General features: G+C 57.0%; 1 protein-coding gene and 1 long non-coding RNA gene across 3 annotated transcripts; both read left to right on the top strand.

The window, feature by feature from the left end:
* Positions 1-496: 496 nt before the first annotated feature.
* On the top strand, positions 497-7,994 carry LOC144290453 (uncharacterized). Of its 2 annotated transcripts, XR_013358094.1 has the most exons (4): positions 497-1,452; positions 4,293-4,470; positions 5,296-5,630; positions 7,229-7,994. It is a non-coding gene; the product is annotated as an uncharacterized LOC144290453 (long non-coding RNA). The 2 variants fall into 2 exon arrangements; XR_013358095.1 differs by lacking the exon at positions 4,293-4,470 and having other exon boundaries at positions 501-1,452.
* Positions 7,995-9,272: 1,278 nt separating this feature from the next.
* Positions 9,273-20,705, top strand: NANOS3 (nanos C2HC-type zinc finger 3). The gene is made up of 4 exons (XM_077860852.1): positions 9,273-9,797; positions 13,558-13,715; positions 17,688-17,836; positions 20,355-20,705. The coding sequence occupies exons 1-4, from the start codon at positions 9,273-9,275 to the stop codon at positions 20,420-20,422; spliced, it is 900 nt and encodes a 299-aa protein (XP_077716978.1). The 3' UTR covers positions 20,423-20,705.
* The last annotated feature ends 298 nt before the right edge of the window (positions 20,706-21,003 follow it).

The raw sequence follows: 21,003 nt of genomic DNA, 5'->3' as shown, positions 1-21,003 counted from the left end.
GTTTCGACCCCTTGGGCCACAGCTCTGGCCCGGCTCCACAGGGCTCTTCTCACCCCACAGCGAGTACACCGTGCCACCCCCTGACCCTGGCACCGGCCTCCAGAGGAGCAGGGCAAGCGCCTGGCTTGCGGGGACGCACCCTCTGTCCCCCGACCCCCGGGGAACCACAGCTGTCGCTGCGCCCTCAGGTCTGCGCCCACCAGGACTGCACGCCTGATCCGAGTCCTTAATCGCGGCGGGGCCGCGGGGGCCAGAGCCCGGCGCGGCGTCCAGCCGGCGGGAGGCTCGAACCCGGATCTCGCGTGCGGACGGGGCGGGGCCCGGCGCCGGTTGCCCGGCAACGCGCTGTTTGTTAGCGCGGGGGGCGGGGCCGGCGCGCGCGGTGACTCACGGCGGCGTGATGCGGCCGGGCAGCGGGCCCAGCAGCCTGGCGGGCGGCCCGGCTTCTGGCGGCCCCCGCGGCCGGAGGGGCCCGGCGGCGGGGGCGTCCCAGCTCCCCCCGGTGGGTGCCCGAGGCCCGTGGGGAAGCGGCCGAGCCGGGCCCCAGCTCGCGGGTCGCTTCGAACCCTGGCCCAGCCTGTCTCTCTTGGTCTGTGGCTTTCGTGCCCCTTGCCTCGGTTTGCTCATCCGTAAAATGGAGGCGACCTTGCAGGATGCGGTGACCCTCCCTGGTGCACAGGGCAGCGGGGATTGTCACCCACGTACACTCCCGGGCAGCGGTCTGCGTATGCCCCGACTCGGTTCGATCTCCCGTGTCTTTGGGCAAACTCCATAATCTCACGGAGCCTCAGTTTCCCCATCTGGTTAAAGGAGGCGGCAGGAATTCCCTACCTCTTGGGTGGTTTGAGGATCAGTGAATCAATAGTGAGACGACGGCTGGCACATCTCAGTACCAGGGGGCTCTGCCAACCAAGGGGGGGGAGTTTTCTCAGTGGTCTGAGCTCTCCCGCTGTAGGGCAGGGAGGTGGGCGCGGGGCAGGTGCCCGTGGAAATGGGTGCGGGTCACAGGCCCCGGGGAGGATGGCATGAGGCGGCTGCAGAGGCCCCCATCCCGAAGCCCAAGCTGGCAGCACCTGCTGCAGGCGGGCCAGAGGGGGGCCTGGGCGTGAGTCACCGCCCAGCAATGAGGCGTGAGTCACCCAGGGCGGGGTCCCCCGGCAGCCCCCCCAGCCGCTCCCACAAAGGCCCTTTGAGAAGAGTTCCCCACCCCCTCCTACAGTCCTTAGGCCCTCCGGAGGGTGGGACGTGGGGCCAAGACCCTGATGGGCTCCCCCCGGGAACCGGGAACCGTGCCTGGGCCTGGAGGCCACAGCCTGTTTCCGCCATGTCTGTGAGAAGTCACCGTGGGCAGCCTGGTGTCCCCCCGGGAAGGGGCTTCCAGGCCGCCTGAGTCACTCCGGGGACTGCAGTGGGTCACATGCACACACTGGACAAACTGAGTCAGGCTGTCTGGTAAGGAGGGCAGGCAGGGGGCCCTTGGACTCAGGCTTTGTGCTTGGGAACCTGCCGCTCAGAAGCCCATGGCTTCTGGCAGGAAACGGGGTGCGGTGGGCACATCTGGTCACGTCTCCCCTGGCTTTACCACCTCTGCCCAGGCCTCCCTTCTTGCCCAGCAGCGGGCCTTCTCCCCACCTTAGCTGTCCTTGAGCTTGCTGTGGGAGGGGCGGCCCTGCTGCTCCCGCGCTGGAGTGGGGCACACTGCAGGGCTGTGTCCCAGAATCCACAGGGCCACCCAAACACTCAGGAATCAAGAGGAAACTTTTTAAGACTTTCTTTTTCTTTTAAATATTTTATTTGTTCATCTAACAGAGAGAGAAGGAGCACAAAAGGGGAGAGAGAGAGAGGGAATACAAGCAAAGGGAGAGAGAGAGAGAGAGAGAGAGCACAAGCAAAGGAGCAGCAGACAGAGGGAGACGGAGAAGCAGCCTCCCCACTAAGCAGGGAGCCTGATGGGGGGCTCTGTTCCAGGACCCCAGGATCATGACCTGTGCCCAAGGCAGATGCCTAACTGGCTGAGCCACCCAGGGGCCCCTAAGATTTTATTTTTAACTAATCTCTACACCCAACATGGGGCTTGAAGGTAAAACCCCAAGATGAAGAGTCACATGCTCTACTGACTGAGCCAGCCAGGCACCCCTGAAACATTTTTTATAACAGCTTTATTCAGATAAAATTCACATTCATACAACTAACCTGTTTAAAGTATACATTTCGGGAAACCCCTGGGGGGCTCTGTGGTTGAGCATCTGCCTTCGGCTCAGGTCATGATCCTGGGGTCCTGGGATAAGTCCTGCATCGGGCTCCCCTCAGGGTGCCTGGTTCTCCCTCTGCCTGTGTCTGCCTCTCTCGTGAATAAATAAATAAAATCTTTACCAAAAATATAAAAATAATAATACTAAATAATAAAGTATACATACAATTCAGTGTTTTTAGCATATTCACAGAGTTGTGCAACCACCACTACAATCAATTTCAAAACATTTTCATACCCCTAAAATGAAACCCCGGTACCCATCAGCAGTCACTTCCCATTTCCCCTTCACCCTCCCTAGCCCCCCGGCACCCCTAATCAACTTTCTGTATGAATGGACTCATACACTGTGACTTGGGACTGCCTTCATGGCTTTTTCTTGTCAGAGCACGTATCACTACTTCATGACTTTTTTTTTTTTAATTTTTTTTATTTATTTATGATAGTTACAGAGAGAGAGAGAGGCAGAGACACAGGCAGAGGGAGAAGCAGGCTCCATGCACCGGGAGCCCAACGTGGGATTCGATCCCGGGTCTCCAGGATCGCGCCCTGGGCCAAAGGCAGGCGCCAAACCACTGTGCCACCCAGGGATCCCACTTCATGACTTTTTATTGCTGAATAGTATGTGGTGTGGATACATCACATTCTTTGTCCATCGATCAGTGGATGGACATTTGGGTTGTTTGCACTTTGGAGCTGTTATGAATTATGCTGCTGTGAACATTCTGTACAAGTTTTGTGGCAGAGATTGAATAAGATTTGAGAGCAATATGTTTTTTTTTAAGATTTATTTATTTATTCATCAGAGACACAGGCAGACGGGGAAGCAGGCTACCCTCAGGAAGCCCAATGTGGGACTCAATACAGGGATCCGGGATCACGCCCCAAGCCAAAGGCAGACGCTCAACCACTGAGCCACCCAGGCGTCCCAATATATATTTTTTAAGATTTTACTTGAGAGAGAGAGAGAGAAACAGAGTGACAAGCCTGGAGGAGGAGAAGCAGGCTCTTTGCTGTACAGGCCAATCCCAAGACCCTGGGATCATGCCCTGAGCCAAAGGTAGATGCTTAACTGACTGAGCCACTCAGGTGCCCCTAGAGCATTATTATTTATTTTTATTTTATTTTTTTTAAGATTTTATTTATTTACTCGTGAGAGACACAGAGAGAGCAGAGACACAGGCAGAGGCAGAAGCAGGCTCCGTGTGGGGAACCCGATGTGGGACTTGATCCTAGGACCCTGGAATCATGACCTGAGCCAAAAGCAGACACTCAACCACTGAGCCACCCAGGTGTCCCTATTTTTTAAGTAAACTCTACCACCAACTTGGGGCTTGAACTCACCATCCCAAGATCAGGAGTTGCATGCTCTATCAACTGAGCCAGCCAGGCAGCCCCTGAGTGCAATATTTTTGAAAATCAAAATTAAAATCAATGCAAAAAATCCAAAACGAACAAAATATCAATATTTTATTTAATTTTAAAAAAGATTTTATTTCTAAGTAATCTCTACACCCAACATGGGGCTTGAACTCATGACCTTCAGATCATAAGTCACCCACTCCACTGGCTGAGCCACCCGGGTGCCCCCCAAATATCAACATTTTATTTTTTATTATTATTTTTTAATATCAACATTTTAAATAAAGATCTGATAGGGCTGGGATTAGGGAAATGTGAGAGAGGTGAGTCATAAGTGGGCAAAATCAGGTCTTGCCTAGACCTGAGCCTTCCAGGGAGGTTACCACTGGTCACACAGGGCTATTGAGATATGTCTTAAGTGTGGATTTTTGCTTTTTCTTAAAGAATGTAAACAGGGGTGCCTGGGCTGGCTCAGTTGATAGAGCACAGGACTCTTGATCTCAAGGTTGTGAGTTCGACCCCCATGTTGGGCGTAGAGATGACTTAAAAAAGAATGTAAACAATCTCATTGTTTTTAATTTGATTACATGTTGAAATTATACTATTTTGGATGTATTGGGGTAGATGAAATATATTATTAACATTCATTTCACTCGTTCCTTTTTTTTTTTTTTTTTAGATTTATTTGAGAGAGAGAGCAAGAGCATGAGCAGTGGGGGGGGAGGCAGAGGGAGAAGAAGCAGATTCCGCCCCCCACCTCAGTAGGTAGCTTGGTGGATGGATGCCGGGCTTGATCCCAGGACCCTGAGATCATGATCTGAGCTGAAGGAAGATGCTTAACCAACTGAGCCGCCCAGGTGCCCCTCCCTCTTACTTTTTTTTTTTTTTTAATGGGGCCACTAAAAGTTTTTAAAGTTACACATGTGGCAGCTTGCATTTGTGGTTTGCCGTAGCCTGCTGCTGGAGAGAGCTCCACTGGACTGGCTGCCTGTTTCCTTCCCTCTCGTGGACTTCTCCAGCAGCTGCCTGGTCACACCACTGACACCAGGTTGGCCAGTCAAACCAACTTCCCCAGTCATCACTGTCCTCCATCTCTTGTCATTTTTGCTCTTTTCTGCCTTTGGCCTCAGGACCCTGCTTTCTCCTAGTGTCCCTCCTCCTCTTCAATTGCTTTTGTCAAATGCCTCCCAAGGGCTATGCTCCCAAGGCACAGCTTTGGTCACTGTAACTGAGGACTCCTTCTCTGAACACCTCCTCCGGAGTGCCCCACAGGTGCCTCCGACTCACCCTGCCCCAGTGGGCCCCCACCTGTCCTCCTTGGTTCCTCACCCCCACACCTGGTCCATCCCTCTGCCCTGTCGGCCCCAGTTCCTGACACTGCCCATTCCCAACCCCGCTCCCTAGACCTTTCTCTGGGACAGCCACTCTGGTCTCCCCACAGGCCCTCTGCTTCCAACCTTGTACCCTGGGCAGGGTGCATGGCCTGGTGCATGTGACCTCATATTCTTTCTTAAAACCTCCCAAAGACTCTGCTTTTTCGTGATTCAGACAGTGGCTGCACAGCTATATTTATTTATCAAAGCTCATCGTTTGTATAAAGGCTGAATTTTACTCTCTGTAAATTCTACCTCAATAAACCAAACTAAAAATAAAAACCCTCCAAATCTTCCTGTCTTACTTAGATCCAAACTCCTCACTGGCCATCAAGGCCCTGCATGGCCCCGCCTCCTCCAGAAGCCTTTCCTGATTGCATCCTGGCCTGCAGGCTGGCCCCCATGCCTCTTCTGTACTCACTGGTGCCTCCAGATCTCAGCACTGGAGACTCCTCGTTAGGTCAGCTAGCTATGTGACTGTCCTCCCACCAGACAGGGGCAGGGAGGTGCCATGTCTGTATTGTTCCCCAGCACGCCAGGAGCGTGGTGATTATCAATACATCGATGCCACAGATATCGTCTGAGGCTCTGCTCGGGTGCCACAACGATCGAGACAAAGCTTCCTGCCCTGAAGGAACGGACACGTGAGTACAGGCGACAGACAAGAAATGAGATATGCAGTATAACATACAGTGTGGTCAAAGGTGATAGGGTGATGCAAAAAAAAAAAATAGGGCAGGATGAAGCAAGGGGGTGTGATTTTAAACAGGCTGGGAAGGATGAAGCAAGGGGTGTGATTTTAAACAGGCAGGGAAGGATGAAGCAGGGGGGTGTGATTTTAAACAGTCAGGGAAGGTGTCACTGAGGAGGTGCTTTTTTTTTTTTTTTAAGATTTTATTTATTCATGAGAGATACAGAGACTACAGAGACATAGGCAGAGAGAGAAGCAGGCTTGCTGCGGAGACCCTGATGCAGGACTTGATCCCAGGACCCTGGGATCCTGACCTGAGCCAAAGGCAGCCGCTCAACCACTGAGCCACCCAGGTGCCCGAGGAGGCGCTATCTTGCAGAGACCTGAGGGAGGCAGCCTCGTGGCTCTCTGGGGGGAAGAGAGTCCCTAACAGAGGGAGCAACAACCAGTGCAAAAACCCTGAGACTGGACTATGCCTGGGGTGTTTGAGGAACAGTGGAGACCCATGTCCACTGAGCAGAGCGAGCAGTGGACGTGGAGGAGGTGAGGGCCCGGATGGGACAGGATAGAGTATGCAGGGCTGTGGGGAGCATGTGAGCTTGGTCTGAGTGCAAAGGGAGCCATGGAGAATTCTGAGCTGAGGAGGGGCACGACCTGATTCCCGTGTTCTCAGCGCCCTCGGGATGCTGGGGGTGGAACGGACTGTGTGAAGCTGGAGCAGGAGAGCAGGGAGGTAGTGACTGCACTGGGCCAGGGGGAGACCTGGTGGGGACCCCAGAACGGGTAGGAGTCTGATGCATTTAGGAGGGAAGGTAACTGCATTTATTAATGGGCTGCACTGTGTTAGGGAAGGTTGTGGCCCGAGCAGCTGGAAGGATAGAGCTGCCATTTCCGGGGACTGAGAAGATGGCTGGAGGAGTTGGTTTGTAGTTGGAGGGAGCAAGGTCCCACCTGGGGGCCTCCTCCAGACTGTCCCTGTCCAGACTCTGCTGGAGTGCAAAGGAAGGTGTCCCCACGGCCTGGGCCTTGCCTTCTGGAGCTTCTCTCTTGGCTGGCTCCTGAGCGTGCAAGCTACACGCCCAAGTGGGCACAGGCGGCCAGCACCCAAGACTCCTGGCTGGTGCACTAGTGGCCACAACCTTGGGGACCTCTTGGGGTTGGGGCTCTGAGCCCTCGTTGCTGAGAAGGGCCTTCTGGCTCACACACCCACCTGGCCAACATCTGGGTCTCTAAGGAGACCCTTGAGGGGACAGAAGGTGACATGGGGTGGGAAGTCTCTCAGGGAGAGGTTCAAGAAAAGCAGCTGCTGAGTCACAGCCATGGGTCCCCTATGAGTCAGCACTGGCAGGGGCCCCAGGAACTGGGGGCTGGGGGATGGGGTGGGGAGGGCAGTTCCCACGCCCAGAGGAACCAGGCGGTTGGGGCACTGGGGCTTCCCCCACTGCCTCTCCCATCCTGTGCTGGGCTCTAGGGGATATTCAGAGGACTCTGGGGAGGGGAGGGGGGAGGAAGTGGGGAAGGGGGGGTACTGACCACTGGACTTGGCTCCAGGAACCCTCTCTGAGTCTGACCCAGTTCAGGAATGCAGAGGCTGCGGGCCCAACAAACGTGTTGCAGCAAGAAGGCGAAGAGTTAGCCATTAAGAGGGACCACGTGTAAGTGAGGCATTAGTGGGGACCTCGATTTGGGGGCTTCTATTTAAGAAGAGCTCCTTGCTTCTGGGGCCTCTGCATTTTGGCAGTGGAGGTTCCAGCCTGGGGGGTGCAGGCGGAGCCCCCAGCTGCGGAGAAGCAGGGGGTGTGGGAGGCCTCCCGAGCGGAGCTCCCAGCCCGCCCTCGCAGAGGAGGGCTCTGGAGTCTGCTGCCCCCTGCTGGTGGCCTGGGGAAAGCTCGGCGGGCCGGAGGTCGTTGGAGCGCTTCTTCAGGCCAATCCCGGCAGGAAGGAGGAGGGGAAAGGCCTCGCACAGAATTCCAGCTCTGCAGGCTCCAGGCTATGCCATCTGGCGCAAGGGGCAGACCCTCTCTGGGCCTCACTTGCCCGTCTGTAAAAAGGACAACAGTCACTTCGTGGGCTTGCGGGGGAGAGTCTGAGATGATTGTCAATGCACGAATGAATGAATGAATGAATGAATGAAATGAATGTTGTTTATTCCAGAGCGACCCTCTCCCGGTTTTCAGTTAGGGGAGGCGTGGGCAAGGGAGATGACTCCACCCACAACGGCCCAATTACTGTTTCCTCCCGTCCTCTTCCTTGCTTGCCCTCTCTCTCCAGGAATTACCAGCCATTTAGGGGGAGTTGGGGATAGAGCAGGGCTGAATCCTAGCAGCTTCTTTTTGCGGGGGCGGGGTGGGGGTGGGGGTGTCCTAGGGACATCCGCCTGCCTGGGCCAGCTAGAGCTTGGCTTTCTCTGAGGAAGGGGGCCAGGTATGGGCAAGTGGACCTGTCCAGGGGCAACCCAGGCAGGGCTGTGGTGAGAGAGCGGATGGGGAGGGGCAGGGCCAGGTGGAGCCGGGCCATGGCTCGACAAGGGTTAAAGCCTGGGTCTGAGTGGGGTGTAGGAAGGTTTCTCGGCCCCCTGTCAGTCTGGGATGGGGGATGGATAAATAAACAGAATGAGAAATCTGTCAGCTCAGCCCTGGCCAATGGGAGGCCACCTGGCTCCACAGTCTGCCCTGAGGTGACCTCCTTCCACCAGCCACCAGCCACCTCGGCCACAGCAGACAGGGACAGGGACTATGTACGTGTTGGGGAATTGGTGGGGTCCCCAGAGAGATCCCTGGGGGATCTTGCAAATGTCCGTTTCCTGCTGGGCATGCCTGTGGTGTGTGTGTGTGTGTGTGTGTGTAAGGGAATGGGGGGGGGGGCTCCGTGTAAGCATATCCAGGAGATCAGGGGAGCCCGACCTGTGTACAACTTCTCAGTCTACCTCCTGTATGTGGCCTGTGTGTCTGGCTTGTGTGTGTGCCTATGACAGATGGTCACAGGTACACGTGTCCCCAAGTGTCCCTGTATTTCCCGTGTCCTTATAGAACCCTGTGGCCCTGCCTGGCGCCCTGGGTGGGGGGGGGGGGGATCTGTGGGTTTGAGTGTCTGTTCTATGAATTCTAGCGTGCCTCTGCCCTTTGTACAGGAATAATTGTACACATATTTGTGTGTCTGTGAACTTTGTGTGTCTGTGTGGCCCTGAGAGTGTGTGCCCGGCGTTTTTCTATTCTATGTATAGCTCCATGTGTCCGGGTGTTCCCATGACCGTGCACCCGGTGGGTGGGGAGGTTTGTCGGTTCTCTGTGTATTTCCGTCCATCTGCGTATCTTGTGTGTGTTCTTGTGTGGGGGTGTGTTCTGTGGCCGTGCCTGCGAGGTGAAGTCTGTGTACGTGCCTGTCAGTATCTTGTGTGTGTGCCCCGGACTCCCCTCTAGGCATATTTCAGTTCTGAGGACGATCCCGATCCTCCTGTCCTGTGGAAGTGATGTGTCTGTATTCTGCATGCGTCTGTGTGCTCCCTGGGTGTATGTGTGTAGCTCGGTTTTATGGACACCCTCGCGTGGCCGGTACCCCAGTGTCCCAACGTGTCCCGACATCCCCTCCCGTGGGTATGTGCCTGGAAACCCTTTGCACACCCTTCCCTGTGTTTGTGGTCCGCGTGCCTTTGTGCGCCTGTGCTCCCCGCGCGCCTTTGAGGTCTACGTGCGTCTGGGTCCCTGCGTGTGCCCGCTCGCGCCCCCGTGTCCCCCGCGCGGGCCCCGGGAGCTGCGTCCTCACGCCCCGTGGGCATCCCCGCGTGCGTCCCGGGGCGCCTGGCGGGAGGCCCCGGGGCACACGCGGCCGCCGCCGGACCCACCGCCCGGCACGGCGCGGGGAGGAGGGAGGGGGCGGCGGCGGCGGGGAGCGCGGGCACGTCACCGAGACAGACAGGCGGGCGGGCGGGCGGGAGGCGGCGGCCGCGGGTTCGAGCCGGCGCCGGAGCCCCGCGGCCCCCTCCCCCGGCCCGCGGCCTGGGGGGCCCCCGCCCAGCCCCGAAGCCGCCGAAATGCAATTTCCCGTGCAGGCGCCTCGACTCGGGGCTTTTCCGGGCTGGTTTGGAAAGAAGAGGGGCAACGCGGCGGCGGCCCGAAACGAGGTGAGCGCGGGCGCCGGGCAGGCGGGGGCGCCGCCCGCGGGGAGGGGGCGCGGCGGGGCGGGGCGGCGGCGGGACCCGGCTGCGGCCCCCTCGCGCACCTGCTCGCGGCCGGGGGTCGGCGCCCCGGCCTCTGCGGCCCGGCCCTCCATTGTTGCGGAGGCTGGAGAAGGGGGGCGGGGAGGGCCCAGCGGCATCTCTGCGTCTCGTCCTCCCGGAGAAGGGGCGCCGGGAAGGCCAGACCCCCCCAGACAGGACAGGCCCTCAAGTCCCCGAGCCTGCGCCTCGGGGGGGTGGGGGTGGGGGACGGCGGGCCGCGGTGCCCCCGCGGGGCGGGGACGCACGATGGGGGGCGCAGGGGCAGCGGAGCACAGGCCGCCCGACACCTGACCACCGGGAGGCCCCAAGGCCCGGCGGCGGCGAGCTTTGTTCTTGGGGGCCCGAGCGGGTGGGGGCTCGGGCATCCAGGGCTGGGAGAGGCTCCGGCCCGGCGCGCGCGTTCGGGAAGGCGCCCCCGGCCAAGTTCACGGGCGCGCGGGCCTGCGCGAGCCCTGCGGAGGTCGATCCCGGCGGGGCCCGGCTCGGGCCTGGCTGTGGCCGTGGCCCCGGGGCCGCGGCGGCGCCGCCTGCAGGAGCCCCGGCGCGCTCCGCGGGCTCCCCGCCGGCCTGTCATTACCGGCGGCGGCTGCAGGGTATTTACGGGGGGCCAAGGTTTGCTAACAGGAACACGCCCTCCAAAACTGGCCATAGAAGGGAAAAATGGCCCAGAATCCCCATTGCTGGGGAGCCCTTTTAAAGCGACAGGACCCCTTTCACAGGGACTTACCCTGGAGGGCATGCTGAGGGTGGGGGGGGATGAAGATCTTTCATTGGCTGATAGGAGCTGGGAAATGCCCCCTCCGCCGCACCCCCGTGCATTTCAGTTCCCCCCATCTCCTTTCCCACCCGTTTCCCACTGCCCTGGACTACTCACAGAGACATTTGCAGAGCCATAGTTAGATATTTCCAAATCCCGGACAGTCTCCCAGTCCACACTTTATACGTGGACAGATATCATCCCCATGATTACATCACCTGCAGGAATGCTCATACACTCACACAGTCACTCACAATAATACTGCCACGTGGGCACACGCATCACCCATAATGATGAGGACATCCAGGGCTGACAGCTGGAAAACATTGCTACACTGAAAAAGCCAGCCACCACTGATGGTGGCCACAGCGTGGACACAGCTTTGCATGTAACACTGACACACACATAGCTCTCTACTGCACAAACAGAACACTCACTGTTGCACAGGCACCCAAAGTAACCACAACTACCACAAATATATTAAAGGCCCAGCCATGGGTACAAATAGATACCATTATCCACAAGAACTGGCATCCACGCGCCTGCCCAAGCAAGGCCCTACAGTCACCACAGCCACCCAGGCAACTGGACACACGTACACAGAGATGGTAGGTACAAGACCTATATAGATACTGACCTCAGGTCATCGTAATCGTGGCATACAGACCGCCCATAACACAGCTGCAATTGCGGACACATTTTTGGTCCGTGGTAAAACTGACCTCTTAGACACCCATTATGACACAGTCACCCACAAACAGATATGAACACTCCAACAGTACGTATACCTGTTGTCACCCTGACACTTGATTATACACTTGGACACCTCCAATCCTACCTACACACAGACAGGTGGAATAACATATGCACAATGGCACACAGACCCACAAGAAAATGACACAGGGGCAGAAATCCATAGTCACCTGGATGGCTATGAATCTACCACTTGTTTATTGAGCATCTGTTATGTGCTGGGGCACTGTTCTTAGCACTGGGGATGCAAGAGATCAAAATCCCTGCTCTCCTGGAGCTGACATTTTAGTGAGAGGAATGGGGGGCACCGTAATCAGATAACACAGACTACACTCACCCACAGTGACACTGACAGACGCCAGACACCCACACACCTTGGCTCACACGTCGACCTGCAATTACCCACAATTAGCCTGACACACACCCACAGTCACACTGACATCCACACACAAACAGAAGCCCACGGGAGTGCCGACACATGTGCCAACACCAAGACACCACTGGCATAGAGACAGGCACCCGCTATAGCACACACCCACAGAACCCCCCAAAATAGCCCACCAGAGTAGCTTGGAACCCACATCCACTGCAGCCCCTCTGGTAATAGGTCCATCGGTAGCTGCTGGCAGATGGAGGCCACCCTGACCTAGACCCAGGGTCACCTTGCACCATGAACCTCAGCAGAAATGTCTGAATTTCCCATCAACCTGCCCTAGGCCTCTCCACAAGCCCTAGAGAAGCCAGAGACTTCTTGCCTCCCCCACCCCTGGCCCCATGGCTGGCGGCCCTGGGACAGAAGCTCAGGCTCCCACCCACCGGGGGCCCCCAGGTCTTGGTGGGACAGATGAATCCTTTGGCTGAAGACCCCACCTGAAAGGCCAGGCAGCTGGAGAGGAAGCCAGGAAGATCACAAGGGGAGGGCAGGTAGGAACCTGAGAGGCCATGGAAGTATCAGGGGAATGAGGAATCCCCTCTCCTACACAGCCTGGACCATCAATGGGACCCCACTTGGGGACCCCACTTGGGGACCCCCAAGTGTACTTCTGCTGCTCACTCCATAATGGTCTCTTTATCTGCCAGGCCCTGACCAGCTCCTCCTGCATGCCCCCCCACTGTCTGTCCACACACACAAGGGCACACACAAGGGGACACACACATACGGAGACACATATACAGGGGCATGCCAGCAGGAACACATGCATGGACATATATACAGGGACACCAAGGCTGCCAGACACCCTCTGGAAGCTCTGTGTCTCTCACCTCATGCCCCTGCCCCCTGTTCTTCAACTTGACAGCAGAGCTGCCTCCATCCATCGTCTCCCCATCTGGCTCCACTGGGACCTCTCGCCTCCAGCTCTGACCCCCAGACCCATGCCAGCTGCCTTGCCTTCCTGGAGCTCAGGATGAGGGTGGGGGTGGGGGTGGGGTGGGTCAGTGTGGCTTCTGGATGGCTCCCCTTACCCCATCACTCCCAACCCCCTGCCTAGACAAATCCTCCCAGCTGGGATGTGACAGAGTGTGTATGTGGGGGGCGGGGGGAAGGGGGGCTGTGCCAGGACTAAGGACCAGGAAGAGGCAGACTAGGCCTAAAAGGCTCTGAAGAGTGCCCCTTCCTTGCACCAAGGCCTGGGGTTGGGGGTAGGAGGAGACGGCTCATCTCCACTGTGCTGGGCTTCAAAGTCAGATGGAAGCCCAGTTGGCGCTCCAGAAGGCGAGTAGGATGCTTGATGGGAAGAACGGTCAGCATCCCCCTCCCACCTCCCCAAGGGCCCCAAGTCCGGACAGTGAGATGCAGACAGAGCAGAGGCCACCCCTCGCCAAGGGCCAGCCCTAGACATGGAGGGGACAGGCTACAGACACATATCAGGTGTAAAGAGGCAGACACACGAAGGCAGACCCAGACAGCCAGAAACAGGAGCACACTCAGAGCCGGAGACCCAGACAAATACTGCCATGAGGGACAGTCAGACCCAGACAGACACCAAGGGCAAGGGCAGGAGCCTGCACCGACCACCACAGACAACGGGAGACCGGCAGACCCTACGCCATAGGTTTCTCCCACCCCGTCCTTAAGCTGGAAAACTCCCCTTCCTGTCCCAGCCCTGACCCTCCAGACCAGGCACCTTCTGATGGTCCTTCCCTTGTCTTGAGGTCAAGGTCAGAGCCCTCAAGGAAGCAAGACAGAGAGGAGGCGCAGGAGGAAAAGTGTATCTGGAGGAGTCCCCCACCAATGTGGCCAGTACCTCATGCCTGATGACCCCTCATTCTAGCGCCACAGTCATCACAAGCAAAGCTTTTGAGGAACCTGGGTGAGTTCTGTTCCAAACTCTCAGAGCCTCACTATCCTCGATTACATGGGTGTCCTGATAATAGAGGGATGTATGTAAAGCATTATTATTATAACCCTGCCCTCCCAAATCTCCCTTCTCCCCAAGAGTTCTAGGCATTCTGCTCTTTAGGACTTTGATCTTCAAGGCAGGAGACCCCACATGCTCCCTTAGAAGGACCTACATCTCCTAAGCCTGGCAAAGGGGAACCCTCACCCCATCCCTGAATGGGGCCCTTTGGCAGGGTTGATGGTCGATGGGGGAGCGCTGCCAACCCTGAACTCTGGGGAAGTGTGGGAACCTGGCTGGACCCCTACCCAGGGGAAGAGAATGGGCTCTAGGGAAGGGGCTTGAGCTAGGGGAATTCCACGGGGGGCAAGTGTTTTCAGGGGTCTGGCTCCAGGGGTTCCGACTTGGGGACAGGTCCTGTCGTAGCAGACCTTAGGGGGCTTGGGCTTCATGGGAGTGGCCCTGGGGCCTCTGTAGGGACGTGGGTCTGGTGGGGGGTCTGGGCAGGCCAGCTTTAGAGCTGGGTCCTGAGGGGCGGGGCCTAGTGTCCTCCGGGACTCCTAAGGCTAGGAGGCCTGGGGGCAGGCTTTAGGGGAGCTGGGCTTTTGGAAGATGGGCTCAGAGGGCGGTTTTATAAGGTTGAGTTTCGGGGCGGGCTTCAGAGGAGGGTCCTCAGAACGGGCCACCTGTGGGTGCGGGTTCAGGGGCAGGTTTTAAGGAGGGGCCTGGGTCAGTGGCTCTCCAAGGGCGGGTCTCGTGGTCCAGGCCTGGAGAGTTGGGCTGGTTCAGTCCGCCGCCGCCAGGCGGCGTTCTGGGGTTCACTTAAGCTCAGCACGCTTGGGATGCCTGATCCGCTTCAGGGTTACTCCAGGGGGTTCTTCTAGGGCTCGATATTCCTCAGTGAAGTGGAAAGGGACTGGCAATGCGAAAGCCCCTCCCCAGGCAGTCCCCGGAGGTCCCCAGGCCCAGGTTGGGGGCGGCCTTATCCTGAGACTGCGTCGGGGCGGGGGAGTGGAGTCCAGGGGGATGGGCGTCCAAATCGGCGGGCCCTTGGAGGACGGACTGGCCCCCCTCCCCCGTTTTACAGGTAAGGGAATGGGGAGGGGCAGCACCTTGGCATAGTCGGAGTTGGAGCAGGGTTTTGACCGCTGCCTGTTTTGAAGCCCCAAGGTGAGCAACCCTGCACCCCCACATCAAGGGGGCAGCCCCGCGTGTGCGGGGGCACTCACCTCAGAAGGGCCTGAATTCAGAAGTCGAGGCGCTCCCGGCGGCCAGGGCGTGCCCCCTCTAGTCCTTTGGACTCATCCCCTCCATGGGCGAGTGGACCTGGGGTGGGCCTGGCCATGGCCCCACAGCTGGCCCCGCATTTGCAAAGGAGAACAACCCCCGGGGTTGTTGTGATTCATAAACAATCCTGCCGGAACACGGTGAAGCTCACGGAAGGTATTACATTGTATTAAAATGACTTGTTTATCTCTTTGTTGCATCAGTGTCCCTGGGGGCAATAACCGCCTGGCAGCCAGACGTCTTGGGGCCACGAGGAATCCCTCCTCTGCCTCTCTCTAGCGTGCCCTTTGGCCTGGACTCCCAAACTGACAAATAGGAGTAATCTGCACCTTCTAGGGCCCTTTTGAAGAGGACTTGAGCAAATGTGTCAAGAAGCAAGCCCAGCGCCCAGTACTGGTCTACATCTGTGTAGCAAAAGCTACATAAATATCTGCAGTTATTATTATTATTTATATTTATCTTGTGCTTTTTCCAGGTCCTGGAGCAGACAGGTCCTGTTTGCTGACTTACTGAGTCAATAGGGCCCTCCCTCCCTCCCTTCTCTCTCCTCCCCCAGGATATCCGTGTTTTCTGCCCCCTATCCCCACCCCACCCCCAGTCCTGGCCCCTGGAGAAGTTGCCAAGGGTTTGGGGGAACATTCAACCTGTCGGTGAGTTTGGGCAGCTCAGGCAAACCATCGACCGTTGAGTGGACCCCGAGGCCTGGAACTGCCATCCACCCATCAGGACCCCTACGTTCCAGATCTGGGAGGCCAGGGTATCTCCCAGATCCGACCTGAGCTTCCTCTCCATTAGGCCACAGCGAAGGTCACAATCAACATTCATTGTTGTCGGTGGGTTGTGAGGACGGAGGCCAGACCCACCGAGGGATGAATGTCACTGTGGCTGGGCCAGACATAGCCTGAGGGGAATCGGCTAGGGGACAAGACCCACTCACACAATGCCGGACTTCAGCCTCTCACCCCTTGGGGAGAGCTGGCATCTGGGATCCTGATGCACATGCGCCTTATTTGGGGAATAAATCCTTGGGTGGCAGGGATGACTTGGGGGTACAGATCACTGGCTCAGGGCTGGGCACCTGAAAAACCTTTCCGAGGAAATGGTGATCCCTGTTCCCAGAGGGCTTAGTAAAGGTTTCTTGAATGAATGAATGAATGAATGAATGAATGGGGTGGGCAGTCAGCATAGCTCCTCTTCTCCATGTCCAAGTCCTGGGCCCAGCTTTTCTCCCTCTCCTTGCCCAGCACCCGCAGACCCCTGCTTTACCCTCGACTGCCCACTCAGCGCCTTGGTGCGGGCTGATCCTCCATCTGCCAGTCTCTGCCCCACCTGGGTAACTCCTGGAGGTTTCATTTGAGGGGATGGGATTGAGGCACTGCTGAGTGCTGGGGGTCCCCCCCCATTAGCCTAACCTGCAGACCTCTGCTACCCCCATAATGCTTTGTCTCACCTTCTGTCGTTCCCCCCCTACACACAGTCAGGTCAGCACCTAGCCTTGGGAGCTACAGTAACTGGGTGGGGGAGACAGGCTTTTGTGTTTGTGGGTAAGTATGGGTAGGAGGCCTTCTACCTCAGTGAGTTCATCCATTAAATGGGGGTTCCACTGAGATAATGGGTGTGAAAGCTACCTGAGGGAGACCTGAGCTAGGAGCCTTAATCCATGTCCCTTCCCCCCCATGAGCCAGGCACCATCCCCCTTTCCAGAGACAACTGGAGCATCAGCAGCTCACCCATTCCGCAAAGAGCCCAGGGGCACCTGACTCCTCCCCCAGGCCAAGGGAAGGAAGAAAGAAGTTACTAAGTTACTGAGTACATCAATACTAGTGTTTGGGGTGGGGCTTCCACACCCCCACCCATCACCCTGTGGGGCAGGAGTGGCAAGCCTCCCAGAACTCCTCCAAGGAGGGGTAGGCAGGGGTAGCCCTCCCAATGCCCTCTGGCGGGATGCCTCCCAGTTGTGGGTGCCCCCTGCAGCCTGTGCCCTTTCACCCCCCCATTGGCCCTAGCCCACCCACAGACCATGCAAACCCCCCCCCCCACAGACCATGCAAACCCCCCCCCCCGCAGGTGCATTTATGGAGGAGAGGCAGCAAGCCCCCCTGTGACAATAAGAAACCTCCCCCAGCCTGCTCCTCCCCCTTCACACCCCCTTGGAGGTATAAGGAGAGAACTGACAGCCTAGACTCCTAGGCTCCAGAGAGGGGAAGGGAGGGAGGGGCAGAGGAAGGGGTAGAAAGACGAGCTTTGGGCAGGCAGGGTTATTCTCTCTGCCTCTCTGCCTGGCATACACTGCCCAGCTATGGGAACCTTCGACCTGTGGACAGATTACCTGGGTTTGGCACGCCTGGTGGGGGCACTGCGTGGGGAAGAGGAGTCCAAAACCAGGCTGGACCCCCAGCCACAGCCAGCTCCAGGACCAGGGGGTCAGAGGCCCAGCCCGGAATCTTCACCAGCTCCTGAACGCCTGTGCTCTTTCTGCAAACACAACGGCGAGTCTCGGGCCATCTACCAGTCCCACGTGCTCAAGGATGAGGCGGGCCGGGTGCTGTGTCCCATCCTTCGTGACTACGTGTGCCCCCAGTGCGGTGCCACGCGCGAGCGTGCCCACACTCGCCGTTTCTGCCCACTCACTGGCCAGGGCTACACCTCTGTCTACAGCTACACCACCCGCAACTCCGCTGGCAAGAGGGTGTCCCGGCCTGACAAGGCAAGAATGCAGGACTCAGGGCATCGCCGTGGAGGAGCAGGAGCAGGAACAGGAGCAGCGGGACCAGCAGCAGCAGCAGGAGGAGCAGCAGCCTGCGCAGGTGGCTGGGGGACCTGGTGTGGAGGGGGGCTACCCTAGGCTTGTGGCTCAGCCCTCAGGGCCCTTGTGAAGTGGGATTAACCCCAGTGCCCACTTTAGAGGGTTGGGGGGGAGATAGGGTGGAAAATTTAGAAGGATATTCTACAAGGGTTGCCCAGGGTGAGTAAGGTGGGGCTGGGATTAATTTGTGGCCTTGGGCAGGGGACCTCTCTGGGCCCACAGAGAAAGCGCGGGGACTCGTGACGGGATCTGCGGTTAGGTACGGCAGGGGCTCCAGTCCTGTTTGGCACTTAGGAGCTGTGTAGCCTGAGAAAAGTTCTCAGTATCTCTGAACCCCAGGTTCCTCACGCTCCTCATTTGTTCCCTCATATGCCAAGTAGCATGTGTGACTGTTTTGTGCCAAGCACTGGGCTGTACCAGCAATGGAAAAAGGTAGAAGGGAGAACGGCAATTAAAACAGTGTGATGAGTGCTGAATGAGGGAGTCTGTGGCAAGCACCTGATCCAGATGAAGGGGTCCAGGAGGGCTTCCTGGAGGAAGGACTTCTGGGAATCTAATTCAGTTTGATGGAGTGCTAGAAGTATGGCCCAGGCACTGGGGCTCATTCAGGAACATAGTGAAGTGCAGTGTATCTGGGATAATATGTGTGTGTATATATGTGGTAGAGAGGGAGGTGTCAGATATTTGTGGGACAGTGGAAGGGCCTATAGGTCTTGGACTTGGGTATACTAGAGAGCCACAGAAGAGGCAAGACCAAGTCTGTGTGTTAAAGCATGTTAGATCAAGGCTGACTGTGGGGACAGATAGGAGTGTTGGAAGGCAGTGCACTAGTCCTCCAGCCAGAAGTGGCCTTGGCAGCAAGGAGGGAGAGAGTCCTGGCACTCAGGATGGAGAGGAACAGGATGGAGGAGGAACATGGGGAGTTTGCTGTGTGTGGATCAGCTCAGGAGGGCAGCTGGGGCGAAAACTTAGATCTTTAGCCGAAGCCTCCCTGAGGTCTAAAATGGCTCTCCCTGGGCAGCCTAGGTGGCTCAGAGGTTTGGCCCCTGCCTTCAACCCAGAGCCTGATCCTGGAGACCCGGAATCGAGTCCCACGTCGGGCTCCCTGCATGGAGCCTGCTTCTCCCTCTGCCTGTGTCTGTCTCTCTCTCTGTGTCTCTCATGAATACATAAATCTTAAATAAAACAAAACAAAATGGCTCTCCCAACACTGCTTGGCCCACCACATGGGGTCACTCCTGTCTCATCAAATGTGGATTCTAATTCTGCCTGCATTTCTAACTAGCTCCCAGCCCTGTGAGAAGGCTAAGGACCAGGCAGGCTGCATACAGGCTTTGAGTAGCTCGAGCTCACATGGCAGCAGTTGTTACTATAGATGTGAAAGGCCTCAGCTCCTGTGGAGTTTTATTTATTTTTTAAAGCTTTAATTTATTTATGAGAGACACAGAGGCAGAGACACGGGCAGAGGGAGAAGCAGACCCCATGCAGGGAGCCCGACGTGGGACTCCATCTCAGGACTCGATCCTGAGACTCTAGGATCACACCCTGGGCTGAAGGCAGGTGCTAAACCGCTGAGCCACCAAGAGATACCCCCGTGGGTTTTTTTTTTTCTCCCTGTGGGGTTTTAAAACAAATCATTTTAGCAACTTTGTCTTTGCAGAAGTCAGCCCAGAGGAAGTGGGTCTGACCAGGCCATATTGCTGCCCATTTGGGTGCCTTTTGTGGATACAGCCTCCTCCATCAGAGTGTAAACTCCTGTGGGAGGTGACTGGGCAGGATGACCCCATCCTCACCCCTGGCAGCTGTGCAGTGAATATTTGTTAGAAAAGGGATCCCTGGGTGGCGCAGCGGTTTGGCGCCTGCCTTTGGCTCAGGGCGCGATCCTGGAGACCGGGGATCGAATCCCACGTCAGGCTCCCGGTGTATGGAGCCTGCTTCTCCCTCTGCCTATGTCTCTGCCTCTCTCGCTCTCTCTGTGTGTGACTATCATAAATAAATAAAAATTTAAAAAAAAAAAAAAAAAAAAAAAAAAGAAGAATTGTGTCCCTCCACGAGTAGATCCGATTCCCCCAAAAGATTCTACCTGGCAGATGGGGGAAGCTGAGGGGACATAGAGATGATGGTCTCAGAATCTTCTTTTTTTCTAAGTTGGAGGGAACAGGAGCGCTCCCTTCCCTAGGCGTGGAGGATGGGATGGAGCAGCCTTCACCACAATCCTGGCAGAAAGGCCAGCCTCCTGTAACATTTTGGGTATAACAGATCTGGGGTCCCCGGTGCCCTGTGGCCGCAAGGGGGCAGCACAGCCAGCCAGAGTTAGAGATTGCGCTTTGTGTCCGGGTCAGGGTCCCACCCTGGGCTGGGCTGGGCTGGGCTGGCCTGGAGTATCACAAGGGTGCTATTCCAGGAGCAGCCCCCAGGTGGCGCCAGAGCCCCAACAGTCCTGAAGTTTGAAACTACTTTGGGAGCACTGAATCATACCCTATTATTTTTCTCCTTTCCCCCTTGCTTTAAAAATCCAGGTTCCAAAGGTGCTGGGAAGTCTTCTGGACCTTCACCCTCTTCCTTCTGTCCTTCCACTTCGGCCTAAGAGAGGAGACTGGTGCAGGAAGGATGGAGATGCTGCCTTCCCCTGGGTGTGGGGACCCAAGCTCTATGGAGGATATATTTTGGGGGAAGATCCACCTTGCCAAGGACCTGCCTCTGGACCCTTGCCCCAGCCTGGAGGCCTGGTAAGAGAGCAGGGCCTGAGAGTACAGCTGAAAGAGACCCCATGAGGATGGAGGTGGCCCTCAGGCACCCTGGCCCTCCCTATCCAGCACTGGGCACCCAGTCAGCACTCAATAAATGCTTACAAATGGATCAGCGTGAAAGGCCGGGTCTTGGGATGATGTAGTGGGAACAGCTCCAGAGGAGCTGGGGAACCTCTTTTTTCTTTTTCTTTTTTTTGGGGGGGGAAACCTCTTTTCTATCCTGGCTGCGTCCATCAGCCTCCACATATTACTCTGACCCGCACCCTCCCCACCTGTTACTTGGATTTTGGTTTATACTGGAGCACTAGTTGAGCTGCTTTATGCCAAGAAATAGAGGTGGGTACCACAGGGTGAACTATAGGGTTTTGAGGGGTTACCCCAGCCCTAGCACTTCTGGGCAGGGCACCCACTGCCAGGT

The sequence above is a fragment of the Canis aureus genome, chromosome 19, assembly GCF_053574225.1.
Source record: "Canis aureus isolate CA01 chromosome 19, VMU_Caureus_v.1.0, whole genome shotgun sequence".
Lineage (NCBI taxonomy): Eukaryota > Metazoa > Chordata > Mammalia > Carnivora > Canidae > Canis > Canis aureus.
This window is presented reverse-complemented; position numbering and strand designations above follow the sequence as displayed.

Coding starts and splice junctions, on each gene's coding strand:
- NANOS3 (XM_077860852.1), top strand. CDS start 9,273: ATGTGCCTGGAAACCCTTTGCACACCCTTCCCTGTGTTTGTGGTCCGC. Junction 9,798..13,557: donor CGGCGGCGGCCCGAAACGAG/GTGAGCGCGGGC, acceptor CCTTGTCTTGAG/GTCAAGGTCAGAGCCCTCAA. Junction 17,837..20,354: donor AGGAGCAGCAGCCTGCGCAG/GTGGCTGGGGGA, acceptor TTAAAAATCCAG/GTTCCAAAGGTGCTGGGAAG.